Source organism: Misgurnus anguillicaudatus, chromosome 9 (genome assembly GCF_027580225.2).
Source record: "Misgurnus anguillicaudatus chromosome 9, ASM2758022v2, whole genome shotgun sequence".
Taxonomy (NCBI): domain Eukaryota; kingdom Metazoa; phylum Chordata; class Actinopteri; order Cypriniformes; family Cobitidae; genus Misgurnus; species Misgurnus anguillicaudatus.
This window is the reverse complement of record NC_073345.2, coordinates 16,241,343-16,262,045: the sequence shown is the minus strand read 5'-3', so window position 1 is coordinate 16,262,045 and position 20,703 is coordinate 16,241,343. Positions and strand designations below refer to the sequence as shown.

The 20,703-nt window shown below is 38.5% G+C and overlaps 1 protein-coding gene across 1 annotated transcript; it reads left to right on the top strand.

Moving 5' to 3' along the window:
• The first annotated feature begins 202 nt into the window (after positions 1–202).
• pfdn1 (prefoldin subunit 1) lies at positions 203–18,872 on the top strand. The gene is made up of 4 exons (XM_055179467.2): positions 203–350; positions 937–1,103; positions 1,188–1,272; positions 18,423–18,872. The coding sequence occupies exons 1-4, from the start codon at positions 288–290 to the stop codon at positions 18,504–18,506; spliced, it is 399 nt and encodes a 132-aa protein (XP_055035442.1). The 5' UTR covers positions 203–287; the 3' UTR covers positions 18,507–18,872.
• The last annotated feature ends 1,831 nt before the right edge of the window (positions 18,873–20,703 follow it).

Below are 20,703 nucleotides of genomic sequence, written 5' to 3'. Positions count from 1 at the left end.
AGTAAAACCATGGTTCATTTTCGTAAGGGAGCTCCCAGCCTGGCAAAGCTGGTGTTCCAGCCTGGTCAGGTAAAAAGTGGCCAAAACCCCAGATACATCAAGGCTGGTTTTAATTGTTTTCAGTAGGGTGTTTACATACTTACAATCTGTATTATATACTATCTTACAGACACCGACGTTTTGAGAGTGCAGTTTATATCATTGCTGTCATCCCATAATTTGTGTAGAAGCATGCTCTATCTCTCTGCCGTCTGTGTAGGCACAGCTCATGCGCAAGTTTGTCGCGCATGCGCATTGTCTCGTTTTACCTCAGCATCATGGCGGCGCCCGTAGACCTCGAGCTGAAGAAGGTAAATGACAATTTACAGATTTATTCACCGTAATTAACTCGTTTGTTAATTATATTTTGCCTTTATAAATTAACGAGTGATTGTTTTTACTGCAAGTTAGGTCAGAATAGTATTACGCTATGGTATGGTTAAAAACAATGCAGGGGAACTGCTAACCTGTGGCAGAACACATTTTTATAGTTATTATTTTGCATATATTGCCTTTACATTGAAAGATTAAAACGTAAACCCTTATGCACACCAGTATACCTTAGTTATTGTTTCTAATATAACTGCAAAAAAAATGACGTTTACAAAATATACTTTAAAATCTATTATTTTGTTAGTTAAGTGTAATTTAATGCGACATCAACACGATAGCACAGTTTAATGTTGTAATAATGTCCATAAACCTTTTACTATTGTCATTTTTGTAAGGGTATATTTTATTTCTGATGCATATTTACATCATTAATTTATTTTAATTCGTAACTGATGATGTCACATGCCTAGATCTTAAGAAAATTGTATTAAGTATTAAGAGTATTTATTAATATTTTAGGTATTTATTAAGATATAAAACTGTTGCCGCATTTGTATTCTGCAGGCCTTCGCTGAACTGCAGGCCAAAATGATTGACACTCAGCAGAAGGTGAAGATCGCAGACCTGCAGATCGAACAGCTGAGCCGTATGAAGAAACACTCAAGCTTCACGCATGTAGAGATCACCTCACTTCCTAGCAGCACTCGCATGTTCGAGGGAGCAGGACGCATGTATGTGCAAGGCAGATCAGCTTTGTGCTAAATATCAAGCGATTGAGCCTTTTACTGTAGGTTAACACCAATTATATCTTGCAGGTTCATTTTACAGTCTAAAGATGAGATTGCCAATCAACTTTTGGACAAGCAGAAAACAGCAGATGAGAAGATAAAGGAGCTTGAGGTGGGTGTGGCCAAACACAAACATACAAAGTTCACAAGTTGTCAACTGCCTAAAAGTATTTTGCTCTCACCAGCATCTGTCTCTCACCATAACAAGTGTTTTTGGACACACTAACGTCTGCAAAAATATCATCAAATGGTTTATGCAAAGCATACTGATGCTATTAAAGGGACACTCCACTTTTTTTGAAGATATGCTCATTTTCCAGCTCCCAATTTTCCGTTGGTCTTAGTACACATGGTAACTACAGAAGAGTCAAGTTTTAAACAGGAAAAAATTCGAAACTCTTTGGTTATTTTTTTAGCCTGATGATAATGGTCTAATCAGATTCAATGGATTGTGCTAAGCTATGCTAAAAGTGGTACCGCCAGACCCGGAGATCAGCTGAATGGATCCCAAAATGGAGTGTCCCTTTAAATAAAGAACAGACTCCTGTATCGAAGGTGACATTAACTTGCTATTATCATCTGTCTCGGGCGATCTGTTTACAAGTGGTCAGCTCAGGTGTGAACAGGGCCTAAAGCGTTATATGATCTGGTTACTCAAACCATATAGAGGATAGTAACACATCCCTGTAAACTCATTGCATTTCTGGTGTAAATGCCAGTATGTCCTAATGAATATCACATAATTGTGAAACACCGCATGCTTGCTCTCCAATTAACTGCAGATCATTTGCCTTAGATAAAGCAAATAAATATACACCAAGTGTACACCAAACAAACAATTTTGCATTTAAAAGACGTATAAAAGACAGCCCAGATGTCTAGGTTAAAACAAGGCTAAATTTGGGCAGTCAGTCAAAATTGAATAGACGTCTAACCATAGCGCAGAAATAAAATAAATCAATCAGTAAAACCAAACCAATTGTAATCACAGTTAACTTTGCTTTCATGATAAAATATCATACATCTTGCAAGTTATTTAGGCAAAAACAACATGTAACCAAATTCATGGTTAATTTGGCTAGAAGTAGCTTACTAATACCTGGGGTATATTGGATCTATAGTTAACCTAAATGGTGAAATGGCTGCTATTACTTGCTGGGCATGTGGTAACTAGTCTTAAAACGTTATTTAGGATTAAATTATGGATAAATAAGGATAAAGTATGTTTAAAAACAAAAATGACATACTTTTCTAATAGCAGCCAACCTGCTTCAACCCTAAGGGCGGTTTCCCGGACAGGGCTTATCCTAGTCCCAGACTAAAATGCATGTTTGAGCTGCCATAATTTAAAAACATCTTGTACTGACATATATTTATATTTATTTTTTTCATCTTAAGTTTTGTCTCAAGATGCACAGCAGTAAAGTTTTTTCTAAGGTATGTTTGTAAAAACTACTCTGATGTCCTAAAAATAACTAATGCCTAGTCCTGGATTAATCTAAACCCTGTTCAGGAACCTGCCCCTAAAAGTTAAAAAGTTATAGAATTAAATATTTAAAGAAAATGGAAAAATGCATAAGATACATGCACCCAACAAGCATTTTATTAATGATATTCATGGTCACCCGTAAGAGCAGGAAACAACCATTGAAAGGATTAAATGCATGTGAATGTAGGATAAGACCGATATCAATGACTGACACTCCTACGATCAAAAATATTCAAATTTTTTTTTATGGCTTTTGAGTTTCCACAGAAGGCTGTAGTCTAATAGGATTGCCTGTTATTTCTCTAGAAACTCAAATGCTTGTGTGGTTTTTAACTGGGGCCATGTTTGCATGCTTCTCCCACAGTTTTGCATGCACGCTCAGAATGTCGCACTCATGTTGTGCTGGAGGAAGCCCTCCCGTCTGGTTTTAGCAACTCTCTCACGTTCATTTCTTTTAAAGGGGGAGGTATGTGTGGTTAAAATGATGGCCGTACATCATTGTGTTCCCATCACTGTGCTAAAACCACAATGGCTTTATGGCTCTCATGATATCCTTATCTTTACACAGGCATCCACATGCCTGTATAAGCAGACATCCTTCAGCATCTGTTTTCACATTTACACATTTAGCTCCTACTTTAATGAAAAACAACTTGCGTTATACATTTTGTAAGTATGTGGATTTTATGGGAATCGAACCAGTGCCGTTGCTAGCACCATCCTGTGCCAATATCACTTTTTGGGAATAATGTCAAATACCCATGTTGTAAAACAATGTAAAATGTTTTATTGTGACTTGATCTGAATTACACAGAGGATCATTTGTATAAATGAGAAATGTTGTTACTCAGTGGAAAGTCGTAGGTCGTCAAACCAAATTCTGTGCTGGGTAAAGAAAAGCTGACGCTTTTGTTCACAAGAACTTGTCGTATTAGAGGAAATAGTGATGAGAAATGTCATCATTATGCCCAGCCTGTGGGCTTCAGTATGAAAATGACTGATTCAGTATGTCATCATACTTTTCAACATCAGTGTGGTTTTGCGGCATCATTACCATTAAAAATCCACTTGATTCTTTTTCGAAATTTCCCTTTATTTTCAATAGACTTTCGAGATTTGCTGCTCGGTTGTAGCATTGACGTGCCTGTCTTGCTTCAGATTCAGAAGTTGTGAGTTGTACCCACATCAGAATGTTCGAACCAAGTTTAAATGTGTAAGTTCTTTGATCTCTTTGGTTTATGGTGAAAAACCAGCTGTTCGTGTTTACCTGAACTTTAAGAACGAGTGTAGCCACCTGTAGCCACACGGGAGGTCCTGCCTCCTGTTTCAAACAGCTTTTAGATCAGCCCGCTTATTGTTAACTTGAATGACATGAGAGAGATCCAGCGGGCTTTATTCTTTTGTTACTGAAGGTATGACGAACACATATGTTCTCACTGTTTCAAAAAACCCAACGCGGTTTGTTATCCAGATGTCAGGCTATGACGCTGAAGCCCTTCTGTGTGTTTCACATGTTTTAAGACTGCAGGTTCATAAGAAGGATGGGAGGAATTGTGTATTTCCTTATGCTTGGAATTTAAGTCATGTGCTAAAAATAGTGTTATCTCAAACAGTGTTGGTTTAGCGATAAGACTATGCATTTTTTTTTTTTAATTTAAATAAACAGTCTGGAGAATTTTTGTCATTTTATAAATATATCATTCTTTAGAATGGTATCCGTGGATTATTTTAGCTGTGCTGTCAATCATTTTCCTTTTACCACTTCCTATTGTGGTAAACAGTTTCTATGTAAAAATGTGGGTGTGTGTGAAAATTGCATCACAGGCCTTTTTATATGACTGTCTTGTAATGCAGTGAAACTGAGTACAGGTGAGACATTACAGTCATCAGGTGCCAGATACAGTAATCTAGTTCACCTTTTATCTGTCTGGCTTTAATGTGTCATACAGAGTCATTTTGTAAATGTTGAAAATAGGGAAGGGTATTGGCAAGGGCCTCACGATAAAATGCATATCATGATACATGGGGCATGATACAATGCATCACGATACGATACGATATGTTGCGTGTTGTGATTCATTGCAATACTTTTTCTTTTTTTTTTTAAAATGTAAAAAATAGAGCTGAATTTTATTTCTTTTTTTAAGCTAAAGTGCTTCAACACGTTTAGCTTCCACAGGCGTTTAAATTTTTTTGCCATTTTCTCACTCCAGCTAACTTCTGAGACATTGGCCGAATGGTCGTATATGACAGACAACCGGACAATGTTTGACGCACAAAAAGGGATTTGATGGGTTTTTAAAAATATCAATAGGAGAGATTGAAATATTGATACAATATCGTTGAAAAAATAATCACGATAGTTAGCTGTATTAATATTTTAGCACAGCCCTAGTTGAAAATGTAGCTCAACACCTACAACATGTCTCTAGATAGGGCTGGGCAAAAAAATGTGATTTTTCAATTAATCTTTTTTTCATGTGGTCTATTCAAAACCGATTCTTAAAGCAACACTATGTAGTTTTTGTACCTTTAAAGGCGGAGTCCACGATGTTTGAAAAACGGTTTGGAAAAGGAGACGGGCCGACTACCAAAACACACTTATAGCCAATCAAGTCAAATCAAATGCCGGGTTGCGTAAGTGTGGGGCGGGTCTATCAACAGAAGGTCCAGATTCTATTGGGGTAGGGGCGTGTTTCTTTAGGTGATTTCAAATATCAACATTGGCTTTCAAACATCATGGACTCCACCTTTAAATATTGTCTCTAAAATTATTTCAGTTATAGAACAACTTTTAACTGGACAAATTGTACTGTTGCTGCAACCTGAGCAGCCTCCTAGCTGCTACAAGCACACTCTGTAAGGGGCGGTGGAGGGTAGGAAAGCCCCGCCCCTCCCCCTGCCTGCAGAAAAGTGTCATACCTGGCACTGTTGCGCTTTTCAACCACATGGGGAGCTGTAAGTCATTTTTACATGGAAACTACATAGTGTTGCTTTAAAGCCCACAAATCGATTTTTTTCCCATATCAATTTCCGCAAACATTGAACGGAAGATTAACGTTAATCTTATTACCAGTCTTCTGCACTAGATGTCACCCTCTTTATTTCCTTGCGCGATGTTACTAAGGAGCGGGAGGCGAGCCTGTCATTCAGTCTTTACTCTAATGTAATCTAATATAATATTTTAATATAATATAATAAAATATTCTCTATAATCTATATTCATTAAAAACTATTTCTTGATTAGTATTAAATCGCCAACAGCTGCTTTCAGATGGCGCGACATTAACTGCACAGAGCCGTAGTTCCCTGACAAGCCGGGCCATATCGCATACATATCGCAGGCGATACATCCGCGATAGTTAATGCGTAGTTGCTCCGATTGTCAGTGAACTACGGCTCTGTGTAGTTAAAGCTGCTCCATCAGAAAACAGCTGATGGCGATTTAATACTAATCAAGGAACCGGCATTACTGACGAGATGCGCGTGACAAACACATGCGATTTATCGTGCAGCCCTAGTTTTTACATAACATGGCAGCGACCATGGTCGGACATTTTTGGCTTCAATTCGTTACAATGGAGGGAGGCGACGTCGCGTCGTCCATCTTTTTTTACAGTCTAAGGTTAGCGCAGACTGACCCTGATCATGACCGTTCTCTGATCGACTTTGGTTTTACACACAATGTTAATCAGACCCAAGACCCGGAGTTATCAACTGGGACCAACCCAAACCTGAATGACCATTTAAAATATAGACCCCAGGACCCGTACAGTTCCTCCATGAAGTCCCCTAATGGATACAACTCTGCACAAGTTCTGAAACAAGGAAGGATACAATGTGACACAGAGCTTGCTTTACGTTGCACCCAATTAATTAAGAAACGCACACCAAACTCATTGGGAGAGACACAACATTAAACAAAAAAGACAAAATTTGATGCAAGATATACTTGGGCGGTTGTTAATTTACCTGGGCGGCCCGCCTAAGTAAGGTCAATATGTGGTAAACACTGAATAATGTCAATATAATTTGAGTCATATGGGTTAATTTTTTGCCTTTTTGCCCTGCTTTATTCCATTGTATTGCAAAATCAGCTCAGTTATCCTAAACTATTAAGTTTGGAACAGCATAAGGATGTGTAAATGAAGATAGACTTATGTTAACTATACCCTTAAGATCATTTTCTTCACATGTAAAATAAGATACAGCGCTGTGCCGCACTTAAACTGTGGGTTGAAGTTGGCTCTAATATTTTATTTTTAACTGCGCCGTCCTTCAATAACAAACTCTTTGGGAAACCTGCATGATGTGGTCATGAACGCTGTTTACTCGTATCATAAATTCTTCTGATGTTTTTTATATCCATCTTCCTTGGTGTTATTTTACCATGAATGGATGGGACAAGTAAAGCAAAAAGGTTTCTTCTATGGCATCGCTGTGAAGAAACATTTTACGCATTATTATTTTTATGTATGTGTGTCCCATTGGCGTGCATCTGACATCATAAAAGTATCAGTATGTTATGATGCTCTAAGGCTTTACATATACACATCCACTGCTTTATCATTTACAATATTTAGATCTCAATTGATTTGAATGGCAAATATGTTGTTTAGAAAAGTAAATAAGAACTGTGTGATTGTAAAAGGGCGTTGACTGATATACAGTAATGCTGAGATGTATTTGTGCACTTTCAGCATCGTGTCTGGGCCTGCCTGTATTTGGCTGCAGTGCGCTGGGCAGTTTGGGTGTAATCTCAGTCTCGGCTATGACATCACCTTGAATAAATGCAGGCCTGGTGACTTTTGGAACGAGGCCCAGGGCTTCCCTCGACTAACTGAGCCCAACGTTGCTCTGAGAAGCACCTGATGACAGCGTATTTCATTACACGTTGACCGTCATATATCCCACAGTGAACAAACGAGAAGCGATAACTGTATGAGAGATGGAGGCCTGATGACTTTCTGACCAGCCTTTGAAAGATGTTTGGATACGCATTTGTGATCAAGCCCTGAGTCATGCGAATATTTCAGAGGCCTCCTTGCTTTTGTAATGCCCGTGTACAGTCAGACAGCATAGCTGCCATTTTCCGCCGAATACTGGAACCCTATTTAGACCACGGGGAGCGAATGAGCTCATGGCTCCTGTGACCTCTTTATTCACAGAGTTTGGGTGAGGCAGTGCGAGGTAACACGATGTTGTCAGCATCTGAACGGTGCCCACTCACCGCCCTCGTGATGCCCATGCATGAGTTATGACTCCTGGGGTGACAATGACCCAACTGCCGATTACTCTATGAGGTCATCATTTGCACACGATGCAGGTGGGATGCATGCCCATAGTGGGGAGGGGACTGATGTGTAGCGTGTTGACAGAGCTGTTACGGATCTGTCAGCGCCCTTTTCTGAACCTCAGCGGGTTGTTGTTTCGTGCAATTGCAAAAAAGACGGATGAAGATTGTTATAAATACTCCGAGACAGCAGGAGGGAGATGCTGCAGAATTATTTGCATGGTTGGGGTGTCGTCCTGGGTGCAAGCTGGGGGACAGCTGTCCTTACATGGCACTATCAGATTTACTTCTTACTCATGACAGTTGATTTATCACGCCTCACACCCTTCACGCTGTGCCTGTTTTGACTATTTTTGATCTTGACTGTGGCGCAAGTTGTGAGGCATTTCCGTGCTTTTATTCAGAATTCCCCATCAACTATGGGGCATGTTCTTTTCTTTTTAGTGGCTTGGACACTAATCTTTACAATTGTATTCTAGACAACAAAATAGCTCTATTGGTCAAATAGCTTTAATAAATCAACAAAATAAATCAGCTTTTTAATCCATGCCGTTGCACCAGCACCAAACCAGACTTAATTTTTAAGGGTTCCTATAGGGCTGCATGATATTAAAGAGAAATGCAATTTATATATATATACCGTACCCGGTGGGGTTTTCTGCTGTTCTAACCCATCCGCCTCAAGGTTGTGCGTGTTGTGGCTTCGCAAATGCTTTGCTGCATACCTTGGTTGTAACAAGTGGTTATTTCAGTCAAATGGTTGTGTGTGAAAATCCCAGTGACAGCCCTAATTTTAACTATATTAAAATATATTTAAAGACTGTAACTAAATGTAACCAACAAACTTTATTTCTGTGGCTGGGCGATATGCCTAAACTTGGTTCTGAATTTTTTTATCTCACTATCTTAGTTAATTTTGAAGATACTCTATGTATACAGGGTTTCCCGGAGAAAATTAGTTAGTTAAGGTGGTAGGTTTGGGCAGGTGGGCAAGGCTGGGAGCATGGCAATCAAAGGGGTGGGGCGTACGCGTCATGATGAAAATATTTTTATTAAAAACACTCAAGTTAAACTTAATTTTGAAGAAACTATGACAGAAAATGAACAAATACTAGACTATTAATGCATTAAATGCTTTTAGCTTCTTCCACCCTGAAGCTATTTTGGGGATTTTCGCCTGGATTTGGCCTACCCAATTTCAAAAGCTTCCCATACACACATGCAGAGGTTTACATACAATTGTTTGGTATCATTTTACAGGAAACCCTTTGATATTACATAATACACTGTTGAAAGTGCTAAACATGGTTGTATGTGATGTCAGTCCTCTAATAAACACAAAAATAAATAGGCGCTTTTTGATGTTTTTTTTCTAAAGTTTTTATTTAAAAGTGTATAACTTTGGCCCTGAGTGCCTCAGCTCCCTGCAGATAGTTTTGTTTGATTCCAGCAATTGCCAGCTTACAGAGGAAAAAAGATTTTTCTCTATCATAATCTATGCAAAAGTTATTTTACTCCAACTGATGGGAGGAATAATACCCTTTTTGTATACAATTTCTGCCTAAAAACATTTGAAGTGCTCCCATAACCACATACAGTGGAATAAATGCAATTGCTTTATATCATTTTAAAGAAAACCTTTTGAAGTTACATAAAAAGCTGCTGTTTGTGACAAATAGTGTTATTTATGTTGTTTTTCATATGATGAAACACCAAATTTTCTTTTTATATGTTGTAAATACTGCCTCTGATAGTGTATAACTCTGGTTCTGGGTGCTCTAGCAGACTGCAGACAGTTCTGGTTGTTACCAGCAGCAGACAGTAAACACCCAAAAAAAGAATGATCTCTTTAGCATGTCGCATTCAGAAGTTATTTTCATTTTACTGAAGTGTCCGAAAATACATTTTTCATATAAATATACATTTTTTGTTTTGGACATATAATAAATAACAAGGGATTATTCATGCACACAACCTAAGAAAATGCTGTGAATGGACTCATTTTTTAGAGTAGGACCTAAGAGAAAAGATGGTGTATCATTTGTGGCTATATGTGCTATCTGAGGCAGTCCACACTCAATTTTCCCATATGTTTACAAAAGACGATTTTTTACCTTATTATTCATTCAACTATTGTTGGATATGTGTTGATAATAGAACAAAAATAACGCTGTAGCCTTATTCCTGAGAATGAGAGCTTTCATTTGTTATAAGACTTGCCCATGTTTGTCATACTTGAAAAATATGAAATATGTGAATATTAAATCATATAAAAAATTATGGGGGGGGTGATAGTGTAAATTAAGTGTAAATAACTTTCTTACAGTAAAAGATTTCTCAAAGTGATGCATATCTGGAGAAAGTAGAGAGTCTAAGCTTTCAAACAGTATCTCATATGTGTTACTGGGGTCCATGATGGACCATTAAAGATTAAAAGAATATTTTATTTGAGTCAAAATACGAAATTTTGTACCCGGGACTGGGTCCTCAGGGTTTAAGAGGTTAACAGATACCTCTAACGGGAATAGCTGCGTGATGAATTGAAACTAAACTAAAGGGTTAATAAACTCAAACTGAAGCAGTTTTTGTAGAACGTCTGGCGAACAATAATAGAGTGCGAAGATTGTAGAAACAGATTATTTCCCACTATTAATTACATTATCTTAAAGGTATGTAACTACTGTAGCATGTAAATAATGCACATAAATAACATGGGCAAGAGCGCTCAACAATTATATCTAATCAACAGGCACGTGCAACCTAGCTAGCAGGTTGTTCAAACAGCAAAATCACCAGCTAACTTACTTTAAATTTGCAAGAACTATAGACTCATACAATAACAGGCTTAAATAAACCCAAAACATAAGTCCACTTACAGTTCTCACGGACACGCATTTTATGGCTATCCTCCAGACATGACAGACCACGTCTTTCATTTCAGCTGTGTGGCGCGCGTGCACGCTCGCTGTGTGAAGCGTGTCCGCACTACTCTAAGATGCACTTGATGGCCTTTTGCGGGGCAATTATTAATTTATTTTTTTGACTACTTAGTTAAGGCGGTAGGGTTTCCCAGCTTAGGCGGGCCGCCCGAACTGCAAAGTGCTGCGGGAAACCCTGAGTATAACAATATTTTTTCTTTTGCTTTAGGATAAATTTAAAAACATTCCTCTTTCCCCATTGTTCTGTGGGCGTTCATGTAAACATAATCAATTTCTTTCGATTTCATTTCATGCACCGATTGCAACTGTTTCAAAGACACCTGTAAAAATAAACATTTTTTTTCTGCAAGACATGCATGATTCAGCATCCCAGAAGCTTGAAGTCTGTATGCATATTTTGCGTTTTCACTTTAAAGGTGTGTGAAGGGAATGCATTCATTCTCATTCATCCCCAGAGGCATGAACGAAAGCATTACACCTCCTTTTCTTTGGAATTAGAATACTGTAGCATTCCGTTGGCAGTTGTTTATATTCGAATTCACTCAAAACCGAAAGAAGTCGAAGGCCTTCGCTTTTCCGACCCGTGTGCAATTGCGGCAGGTCAGCCCATTTCAGAACCATCACCTCTGCCTCAAGTGACGGAGCCGACAACAACAAAGGGTTCATTTAGGACAGCGTCTGCGCAGACTATCTGCCCTGTCATCTGCGCTCTGACAGAAGTCATTGGGCGGCCCTCTGTCCCATAAGAGGATCCATTCAGACCACAACAATGAGGGCTTCTGCGGCCTGAGCTGCAAAGAGAAAGCCACAAGACCTCTTTGTGCCTTCTTCCGCATTGTTCTGGGAAGGTCAGCTTTCTGAGGTATCATTATGTGCATGGAGCGCTGTGTTTCCATAACACAACTGGCATGGGCTGAGGGGATTCCCTCATTAGGGCCGCTTTGTTGGGTTCATACCTTTGATGATAACCAGTTTAGTCCAGATTTTGATGCATTCATGAATTGTTCAATATAAGTCTGTCAATTTACTCAGCCTTTTAGTTTCGTAACATTCACATATGTAGTTGGCCATAAAGGAATTCTTAATATATATGGGGGTGATTTTGAGCCTTGAAAGTAGAATATTGCCTTGCGTGCCATGAAACTGATTTTTTATCACAGATTTATGAATTTGGATTTATTTCGTAAGAGGAAGTCTAGTGTTTATGCTCAGAAGTGAAAGAGAGACACATACATAAACCAAGCAGGACATTCATTGAGTTCAAAAGATCGATTGTTTCACATTCAACCCAGAAGAGCTGTGTAGGAGGCAAACATCCCTCAGTTAGCAAAGTGGTTATTAAAATCTAGTTGCAACATTTCTTTGCTCTTTTATTTTTTTGTAACCTCTTAAGTACGCTCTTAAAAATAAAAAGGCTTAAAGATGTCTTGACAGCAATGCCATAGAGGAACCATTTTTGCTTTCTTAAGAAAACAAATCAGTCAAAGAGCCATTCTTTCATACCTTTCCATAATTTCCATAAATAAATAACACTCAATTTTGAGCAAAAAGCTGATATAATTCCATTTTTGCAAAGGACTTTTCATAGAGATCAGATGAAGAGCGATCTTTAAAACATACACGGAGTTCTTTCTCTTTCATGTGAGGCGCTACTTCCGGGTTGTATAAGTTGCGGAAGTGCGCCACCTGGTGGATAATAGCGGTTTTGCGGAAAGACGGAAAATCTCGTAATTGGCGGGGAAGCGTTTTCTCTTAAAGGAATAGTCTACTCATTTTCAATATTAAAATATGTTATTATCTTAACTAAGAATTGTTGATACATCCCTCTATCATCTGTGTGCGTGCACGTAAGCGCTGGGGCGCGTGCTGCGACGCTTCGATAGCATTTAGCTTAGCCCCTTTCATTCAATTGTACCATTAGGGATAAAGTTAGAAGTGACCAAACACATCAAAGTTTTTCCTATTTGGGACGAGTGGTTGTACCAGCAAGTTTGGTGGTACAAAATAAAACGTGGCGCTTTTCTAAGCGGATTTGGAAGGGGAACTGTATATTGTGGCGTAAAAGCACTTTTGGGAGTACTTCGACTCGGTGCAGTAACACCCTCCCTCTCCCATTATGAGAGTGAGAAGGGGAGTGGACTTTTCAGGCAAGTCGAAGTACTCCCAAAAGTGCTATTACGCCATAAAATATAGTTCCTCTTTTAAATCCGCTTAGAAAAGCGCTGCGTTTTTTGTACCACCAAACTTGCTCGTATGGCTACTCGTCTTAAATAGGAAAAACGTTAATGTGTTTGGTCACTTCTAACTTTATCTCTAAATGGTACCATTGAATGAATGGGGCTAAGCTAAATGCTATCGAAGCCTCGCAGCGCGCTCCAGCGCTTACGTGCACGCACACAGACGACAGAGGGATGCATCAACAATTCTTAGTTAAGGTAATAACATATTTTAATATTGAAAATGAGTAGACTATTCCTTTAATTGACGAGATATCTCGTCAATGGCGGCGAAAGTGTTAAAGCTCTAATGTTAATCTTTATTACCTATAGTGTACTTCACCTCCTTGCATTTTTTTGTCATTTTTTAATTCAAGGCTGCACTTTTCCTATAATAATAATAATAATATTATTATTATTATTATTATTATTATTATTATTATTATTAATAAAGCTCACATAACACACACCGTTTTTTCTAATGTTAATAAGTGTAGAGTAGTATTTCATCCTTCATAAAATCTTTCAAGAGTCTTTCGTGTTGTCAGATTATTAAAAGACAGAATGGCCACTCCGTTTTTTGCCGGAAAAAGACGAACATGTGAAGGCGTATGGTGGGCGGAGCTGAAGAGTTACGAGTATGCGCAGCCTTTGGATACTAATCTAACAGTTGTGACATTGATGGAAATCAAACTTAAATAAACACTATTTTTAATGGCTTACAGTCAGATACAGCCTTGCATACATGATCCAGAATCGGATACTGAGTAAGTAATTGATCAGAAGAAACAACAGCAGCAACGATTACAGCAGGACGTCTCTATCTGGTAATTAATCCTTGTTTGTTTATCCGCTATTTTAATAAAGGTGCTCGTTTAAAAGGTGTAAATGTCGTAAGTGCAGTACAATGCCAACTTAGGCGGAAAATGATTTTTGTTGTTGGTGTTGTTTACGTTACATGCACGTATGCGCCGATTACAAACAAAATACGCAAGATTTTGATTTACTTACGCCTGTGGTTGCGACTCCTATACATTGTCTTTTAAAGTTGGGACCGCTCTATCAGTTGTAAACAAGTGGCAAATGAAACTGAGCTTTGTTTGTAAAGCAAACCTCTCCGAACTGCAGCTAGGGAACAGACATAAACCCATTTGCAATTATGTTGCTGTCCGCTGGTGTCTTAAAGGTGCAGTGTGTAGATTTTAGCGGCATCTAGTGGTGAGGTTGCAAATTGCACCCCTCCCTTTTGAAGCTCATAGAGAAGTTACAATAGCGTCACAGAACAGACATGTAATCATCTGAGACAACATAGTGGCAAACACGCTCTTGTTCGATTAGGTCTATTATAGAAACATGGTGGCGCAAAATGGCAGTTTACATGTAGGGGGACCCGCAGTGTATGTAGATAAAATGGCTCATAAGGTAATAAAAACAATACCGTTCATTAAATAAGGTCTTTATACACTACTGAAACTATAGTTATTTTTATTATAATGTATTTCTGTCAAAAGATCCTTCTAAAAGTTACACACTGCACCTTTAAGACATGGGAAGCTAAATAAGGTTTTCTTCTCCTTGCATCCAAAAGTACACTTCTTTTGTCGAACCATCTTAATAAAACAAAGTTGTCGCGTCCTGTGCAGTGATACCGGTGACCATAACTTGACGGAGCAATGCTAATGCGCATTCTCGCTCTCCCTTGACATGCAGGGCAGGCGTGCTTTTCTGGGGGTAAAGGCCCATAAAAGGAATATGGGGTCAATCATTCGTAACGGATACCCCCGTTCGAAAAAACTTTCTGAAACTTGTATGAAAAAGGAGGTGTGAGTTTGGCTCAGAAATACTCAGTTACAAGCTCAACTGCTTTTTTGGCCCTTTGCTTATGTTTAGCATGAGGACTACAACTCTTAAACTGTGTTAATAAGTCAGAGTGCATGAAATAGCATTAATCCCCCCTTTAATAATAATAATAATAATAATAATAAATAAAAAGTTAACTTATTACATGCATCATATTTTACTGTTTACGTAAAATATGATGCATTCAGTATAGTTGGGTCATATGCATTAATGATGCATAAAGCTGAGCTCTAAACTCTACCCACATCATTTACAATAGCAAAACACCTGCAATTCATCCATCCAGAAAAGAGAAAGAAATCCTACCTTGTAATGGATGATTAAGTATGAAGAATTCATGCTTTAGTCCTTTAACACATATATGACCTGCACATTTGTGCTTTAAACCCTTAAGCGCATTACAAAATTATATTGTGTGTCAACATGCCACAAATTCTTTTGATAAAAGCTTACATAGCGTTGAATGCGTTCAACCCCTTACTTGTGACTACAGAAGGTAAATGATAGGTGTGCTGATGACGTTCTTAGGCATTCATTTGTACGTAAGAATATTTAAACATGGCAAAAATGCCATCAGTCGCAATTCAATACTACTTGCTACTTAGATACGCAAATGCACACCCCTACTCGCCATTGTTTTCTGCCCCAGTTTTGCCCTTTGAAATATGTTTTTGACCTTTCTTTGGCCTCTCTGATCTAAAAATAAGCAGCTTTTCTAAAGGGTTGGCATACATGAAAGGCATGGGCCAATATCTGTTGTCGTATCTGTTATCATGCTTGCTCAGAGAATATTCCTGCTTATTGATGTCCCGCAGACCGGTTACAAAACAGAGGCCGTGGTTCCCACTCTTACCCTCCTTTCAAAAACATGCCGATGTATCTGTAACCTGCATGAAGGTTACGCAGATGTGCACATGTAAACGTTGTGTATGCAAAAGTGCTTTGTGTGTGAACAGGCTGGGTGAGATTCCAAAAATAAACAAACAATTTCTTCAGTGAACAATTGCCTCTTGCTTTTTATAGGACACAGTTTGGGTTTTGCTCTCGTTTTCTGTTTCTGTGACACTTCTGACATTGTTTTATCCCACCATTGGTATGTTTGAATCATGAAAGGGAAAACGAATAGCTTTTTTCAAGCATTTGACAAGATAGTAGTTTTTAAACTCACTCAAGTATAGCGGCAGGTTCTTCAAATAAAAGCGGAAATAAAAACCAATAAAATTGTAGGGTTGTTATCATGGCAATTTGTTTCAGAGACTCAGAGATTATATGTAGGCTAAAAGTCAATATGGAAAGATGAAGGAAGGGTGGGATTCTCAGACAGCAGTGATCTAATGTACGGTATTGCCTGGTTACAGGAAACTCATATAAACACATGGCGTACTTCAATAATTAAAGATACTTCATTTTACTTTTGCATTTGGCAGACACTTTTTTCCATTATTATACAGTTTTAACAGTATGTGAATTGGATTCGAACCAATGACCTTTTGTGCAGTAAATGCAGTGGTCTTCCACTGAGATATACAGGAGCATTTTTACAGTATGTAATACACTCACCTAAAGGATTATTAGGAACACATGTTCAACTTCTTATAATGCAATTATCTAATTAACCAATCACATGGCAGTTGCTTCAATGCATTTAGGGGTGTGATCCTGGACAAGACGGTCTCCTGAACTCCAAACCGAATGTCAGAATGGAAAAGAAAGGTGATTTAAGCAATTTTGAGTGTGGTATGGTTGTAGGTGCCAGACGGGCCAGTCTGAGTATTTCACAATCTGCTCAGTTACTGGGATTTTCATGCACAACTATTTCTAGGGTTTGCAAAGAATGGTGTAAAAAGGGAAAAACGTCTACTATGCGGCAGTCATGTGGGCGAAAATGCCTTGTTGATGCTAGAGGTCAGAGGAGAATGAGCCGACTGATTCAAGCTGATAGAAGAGCAACTTTGACTGAAATAACCACTCGTTACAACTGAGGTATGCAGCAAAGCATTTGTGAAGCCACAACACGCACAACCTTGAGGCGGATGGGCTACAACAGCAGAAGACCCCACCGGGTCCACTCATCTCCACTACAAATAGGAAAAAGAGGCTACAATTTGCACAAGCTCACCAAAACTAGACCGTTGAAGACTGGAAAAATGATGCCTGGTCTGATAAGCCTTGATTTCTGTTGAGACATTCAGACAGTAGAATCAGAATTTGGCGTAAACAGAATGAGAACATGGATCCATCATGCCTTGCTATTACTGTGCAGGCTGGTTGTGGTGGTGTAATGGTGTGGGGGATGTTTTCTTGGCACACTTTAGGCCCCTTAGTGCCAATTGGGCATCGTTTAAATGCCACGGCCTACCTGAGCATTGTTTCTGACCATGTCCATCCCTTTATGACCATTCTCTGATGACTACTTCCAGCAGGATAATGCACCATGTCACAAAACTCGAATCATTTCAAATTGGTTTCTTGAACATGACAATGAGTTCACTGTACTAAAATGGCCCCCACAGTCACCAGATCTCAACCCAATAGAGCATCTTTGGGATGTGGTGGAACGGGAGCGTCGTACCCTGGATGTGCATCCCACAAATCTCCATCAACCGCAAGATGCTATCCTATCAATATGGGCCAACATTTCTAAAGAATGCTTTCAGCACCTTGTTCAATCAATGCCACGTAGAATTAGGCAGTTCTGAAGGCGAAAGGGGGTCAAACACAGTATTAGTATGGTGTTCCTAATAATCCTTTAGGTGAGTGTATAAGTCTCAGGTTTGCATAATATGTGTCCTTTAAACTACAACATATGAAAGAAATTCTCTAGAAGACTTCGCAAACTTTAAAATTGTGACATTGATGAAACTCCGCTCAGTGGTTCATATAAAGTTCATGATTAAAAATTGTTAAATTAGTGGATTGCACACAATTCCTTGTGTTATTTTGTTTGTAAGAGAGATAATCATGCTGCCACATCGCCAGGGCAAAGGTTTTCTCTGTGTGTGTGTTGACTCATTTCTTTGGCTGGAAGATTTCAGGTAGGGGCCTGCTTCTGTACATTATCACCGCTGTTAACCAGGTGTCAACCATGTGATCACATCCTGAAACATATCTTACGCAACACTCATTCACACTTTCTCCGGCATATAGCACCTTTCGTCTGAGATACGGCCTTTTTGTGATTTAGGTCAGTAAGGGATATAAAAAAAATTGTAGTTTTTTTTTAACAACTGTAATCATACGTTTTGTTAAAAGCGTCTTAATGTGTCATTTATTTTCCTATCTTATCTCAAAGAATTTTAACAACTTTGTCACCAGCTTGATGATAGGGTGTGATCACAACGGAAAAACCTTTTGATGTTGCGAATGCCTTGTTTAGGCATGTATGCAAAATATCAGTGTTGTGAACGATCATGGTTTTGCGATTTATACCCCTTAAAGTGGCTTGTCTTCTGTTTTTTTCTGCAGCAAAAGAAGACGTATCTAGAGCGCAGCGTTAAAGACGCAGAGGACAACATCCGAGAGATGCTGATGTCCAGAAGAGCCCAGTAAAACACTCCCACCCATCCACAAAACCTGCTCTGTTACCTTTGTACACCATGCCATTAGTTTACATGCCTTCTGTATGTATTCAAGAATGCTCATCGTGACAGCCAAGCTAGTAAGAGTCATTTGTCAGCTGTAGAGAGGAAGTTTATTTAAGCGATTTGTTAAATTGAATGTTTACAGTCTGTCTAACGTACTCTCTTGTGACCTTTTTAGGTGAACTTTAACCTACCCAAGTCTTTTTAAGTTATTATTTACTGCATTCTTTATAGATTTTCTTTCTATGGTTTGTAAAAAAATAAAGAAATAATACACAAAACATTTTTTATGTAGGCAGGTGTGAACATGGCAATAAAGATGACTTCGAAAGCGGTTTTGTGTCTGTGTGTGTCATACTGTAATTTAGATACGATCTGATATTATTATTATTATGGACACTCTTGATTGCTGCAAGATTTGGGAACTGCACGTCACCAGTTTCCTGTTCGTTCCCCTGGACATCCTTCTTTCGTGTCTCATCCCTTCTTTCTTGTGATCTTTGGATTTTCCTGACCACCTAAAGAAAGATGTTGCACAAGCCTGTGAAAACTTTCAGGCGATGACCTCAAAACAGAAAAAGAGAAATAGGCGAGACTTCTGTTTAAATCTGCACCAGACTGCTCTTCCTGCGTCTTTCCTGTGTGTCTGTCTGTGTCTCAATCTATAATGATGCAGATGTTTGTCTGCGTGATATCCTCCTTCCTTGCTCACATGACACTGGACTATCTCTAAGCAGACAGAAAAAATAAAACTACACTTTCAAAAATTAAGTTTCTTTATAGACTTGTTTTGGTTTCACAAATAACCTTTTAGGTTATTTTTTCATATCTTTTTATAGTCTGGCACCTTTGTCCACTATAAGAACCAAGAGTTTGTGCAACAGTGAGGTTCTGCGGATGTTAAAGGATTAGTCCATTTTCTTTAAAAAAAAAAATCCAGATAATTTAGTCACCACCATGTCATCCAAAATGTTGATGTCTTTCTTTGTTCAGTCAAGAAGAAATTATGTTTTTTGAGGAAAACATTCCAGGATTTTTCTCATTTAATGGACTTTAATGGACCCCAACACTAAAATTGCAGTTTCAAAGGACTCTAAATGATTCCAATTGAAGCATAAGGGTCTTAACTAGCAAAACGATTGTCATTTTTGACAAGAAAAATAAAAAATATGCACTTTTAAACCACAACTTCTCGTTCTCCGGTCCTGTGGACCTCACGTAATACGCCATCACATCAAGAGGTCACGGATGATGTATGCGAAACTACGCCCCAGTGTTTACAAGTGTGGTGAAAGAGGACCGTTCCGACGTTGTTGTATGTTTAATGATACTAATTAATGTCTTTGTGTCAGTTTATTGTTTAAAATGGTCCACAAATGTGCGTTTCATATATGTAACACGTGACCTTTTGAGGTCATTACGCCATTACGTGAGGTCGGGCTGGTGCGTCACAGGACCGGAGATAGACGAGAAGCCGTGGTTCAAAAGCGCATATCCTTTATTTGTCATCAAAAATGACAATTGTTTCTCTAGATAAGACCCTTGTGCCACGTTTGGGATCGGTTGGAGTCCTTTGAGGCTGCAGTTTTGAACTGCATTAAAACTGTTAAGTGTTGGGGTCCACCAAAGTCCATCAAAATAAGAGAAAAATTCTGGAATGTTTTCCTCAAAAAAAAAAAAAAAACATTATATATATATATATATATATATATATATATATATATATATATATATATATATATATATATATATATATTTGTTATAATGGACATTGTCAATAATGACAACAAATGAGGTTCTGTACAATCAGAAAAAAATATCCCAAGCTGTGACTGGGGCAGTACTATTTGAAAAGGTCCTATTATGTACCATTTATAGGTACAGACATGTATGCATTTCGTACCATGATGTACCTCTGAGGTACTAATATGAACTGCAAAGGTGCACTTTTAAAAGGTTACTAAGCCAGTGACAGCTAGGGACCATTTTTTGACTCTTTATTCTGTGACAGTGTGGTTGGCCTCAAACAAATAATGCCAACTAAACTTTTTCATTTTCAGCTGGTCCCGAGATTTTTGTATTGGCTGAGAGTTCCCTTCAAATTTAAGCAGGTTTTCTATAGTACAGGGGTTTCGAACTGGGGTCCGTGGTCCACCAAATATTTT

Coding starts and splice junctions, on each gene's coding strand:
- pfdn1 (XM_055179467.2), top strand. CDS start 288: ATGCGCATTGTCTCGTTTTACCTCAGCATCATGGCGGCGCCCGTAGAC. Junction 351..936: donor TAGACCTCGAGCTGAAGAAG/GTAAATGACAAT, acceptor TGTATTCTGCAG/GCCTTCGCTGAACTGCAGGC. Junction 1,273..18,422: donor AGAAGATAAAGGAGCTTGAG/GTGGGTGTGGCC, acceptor TTTTTTCTGCAG/CAAAAGAAGACGTATCTAGA.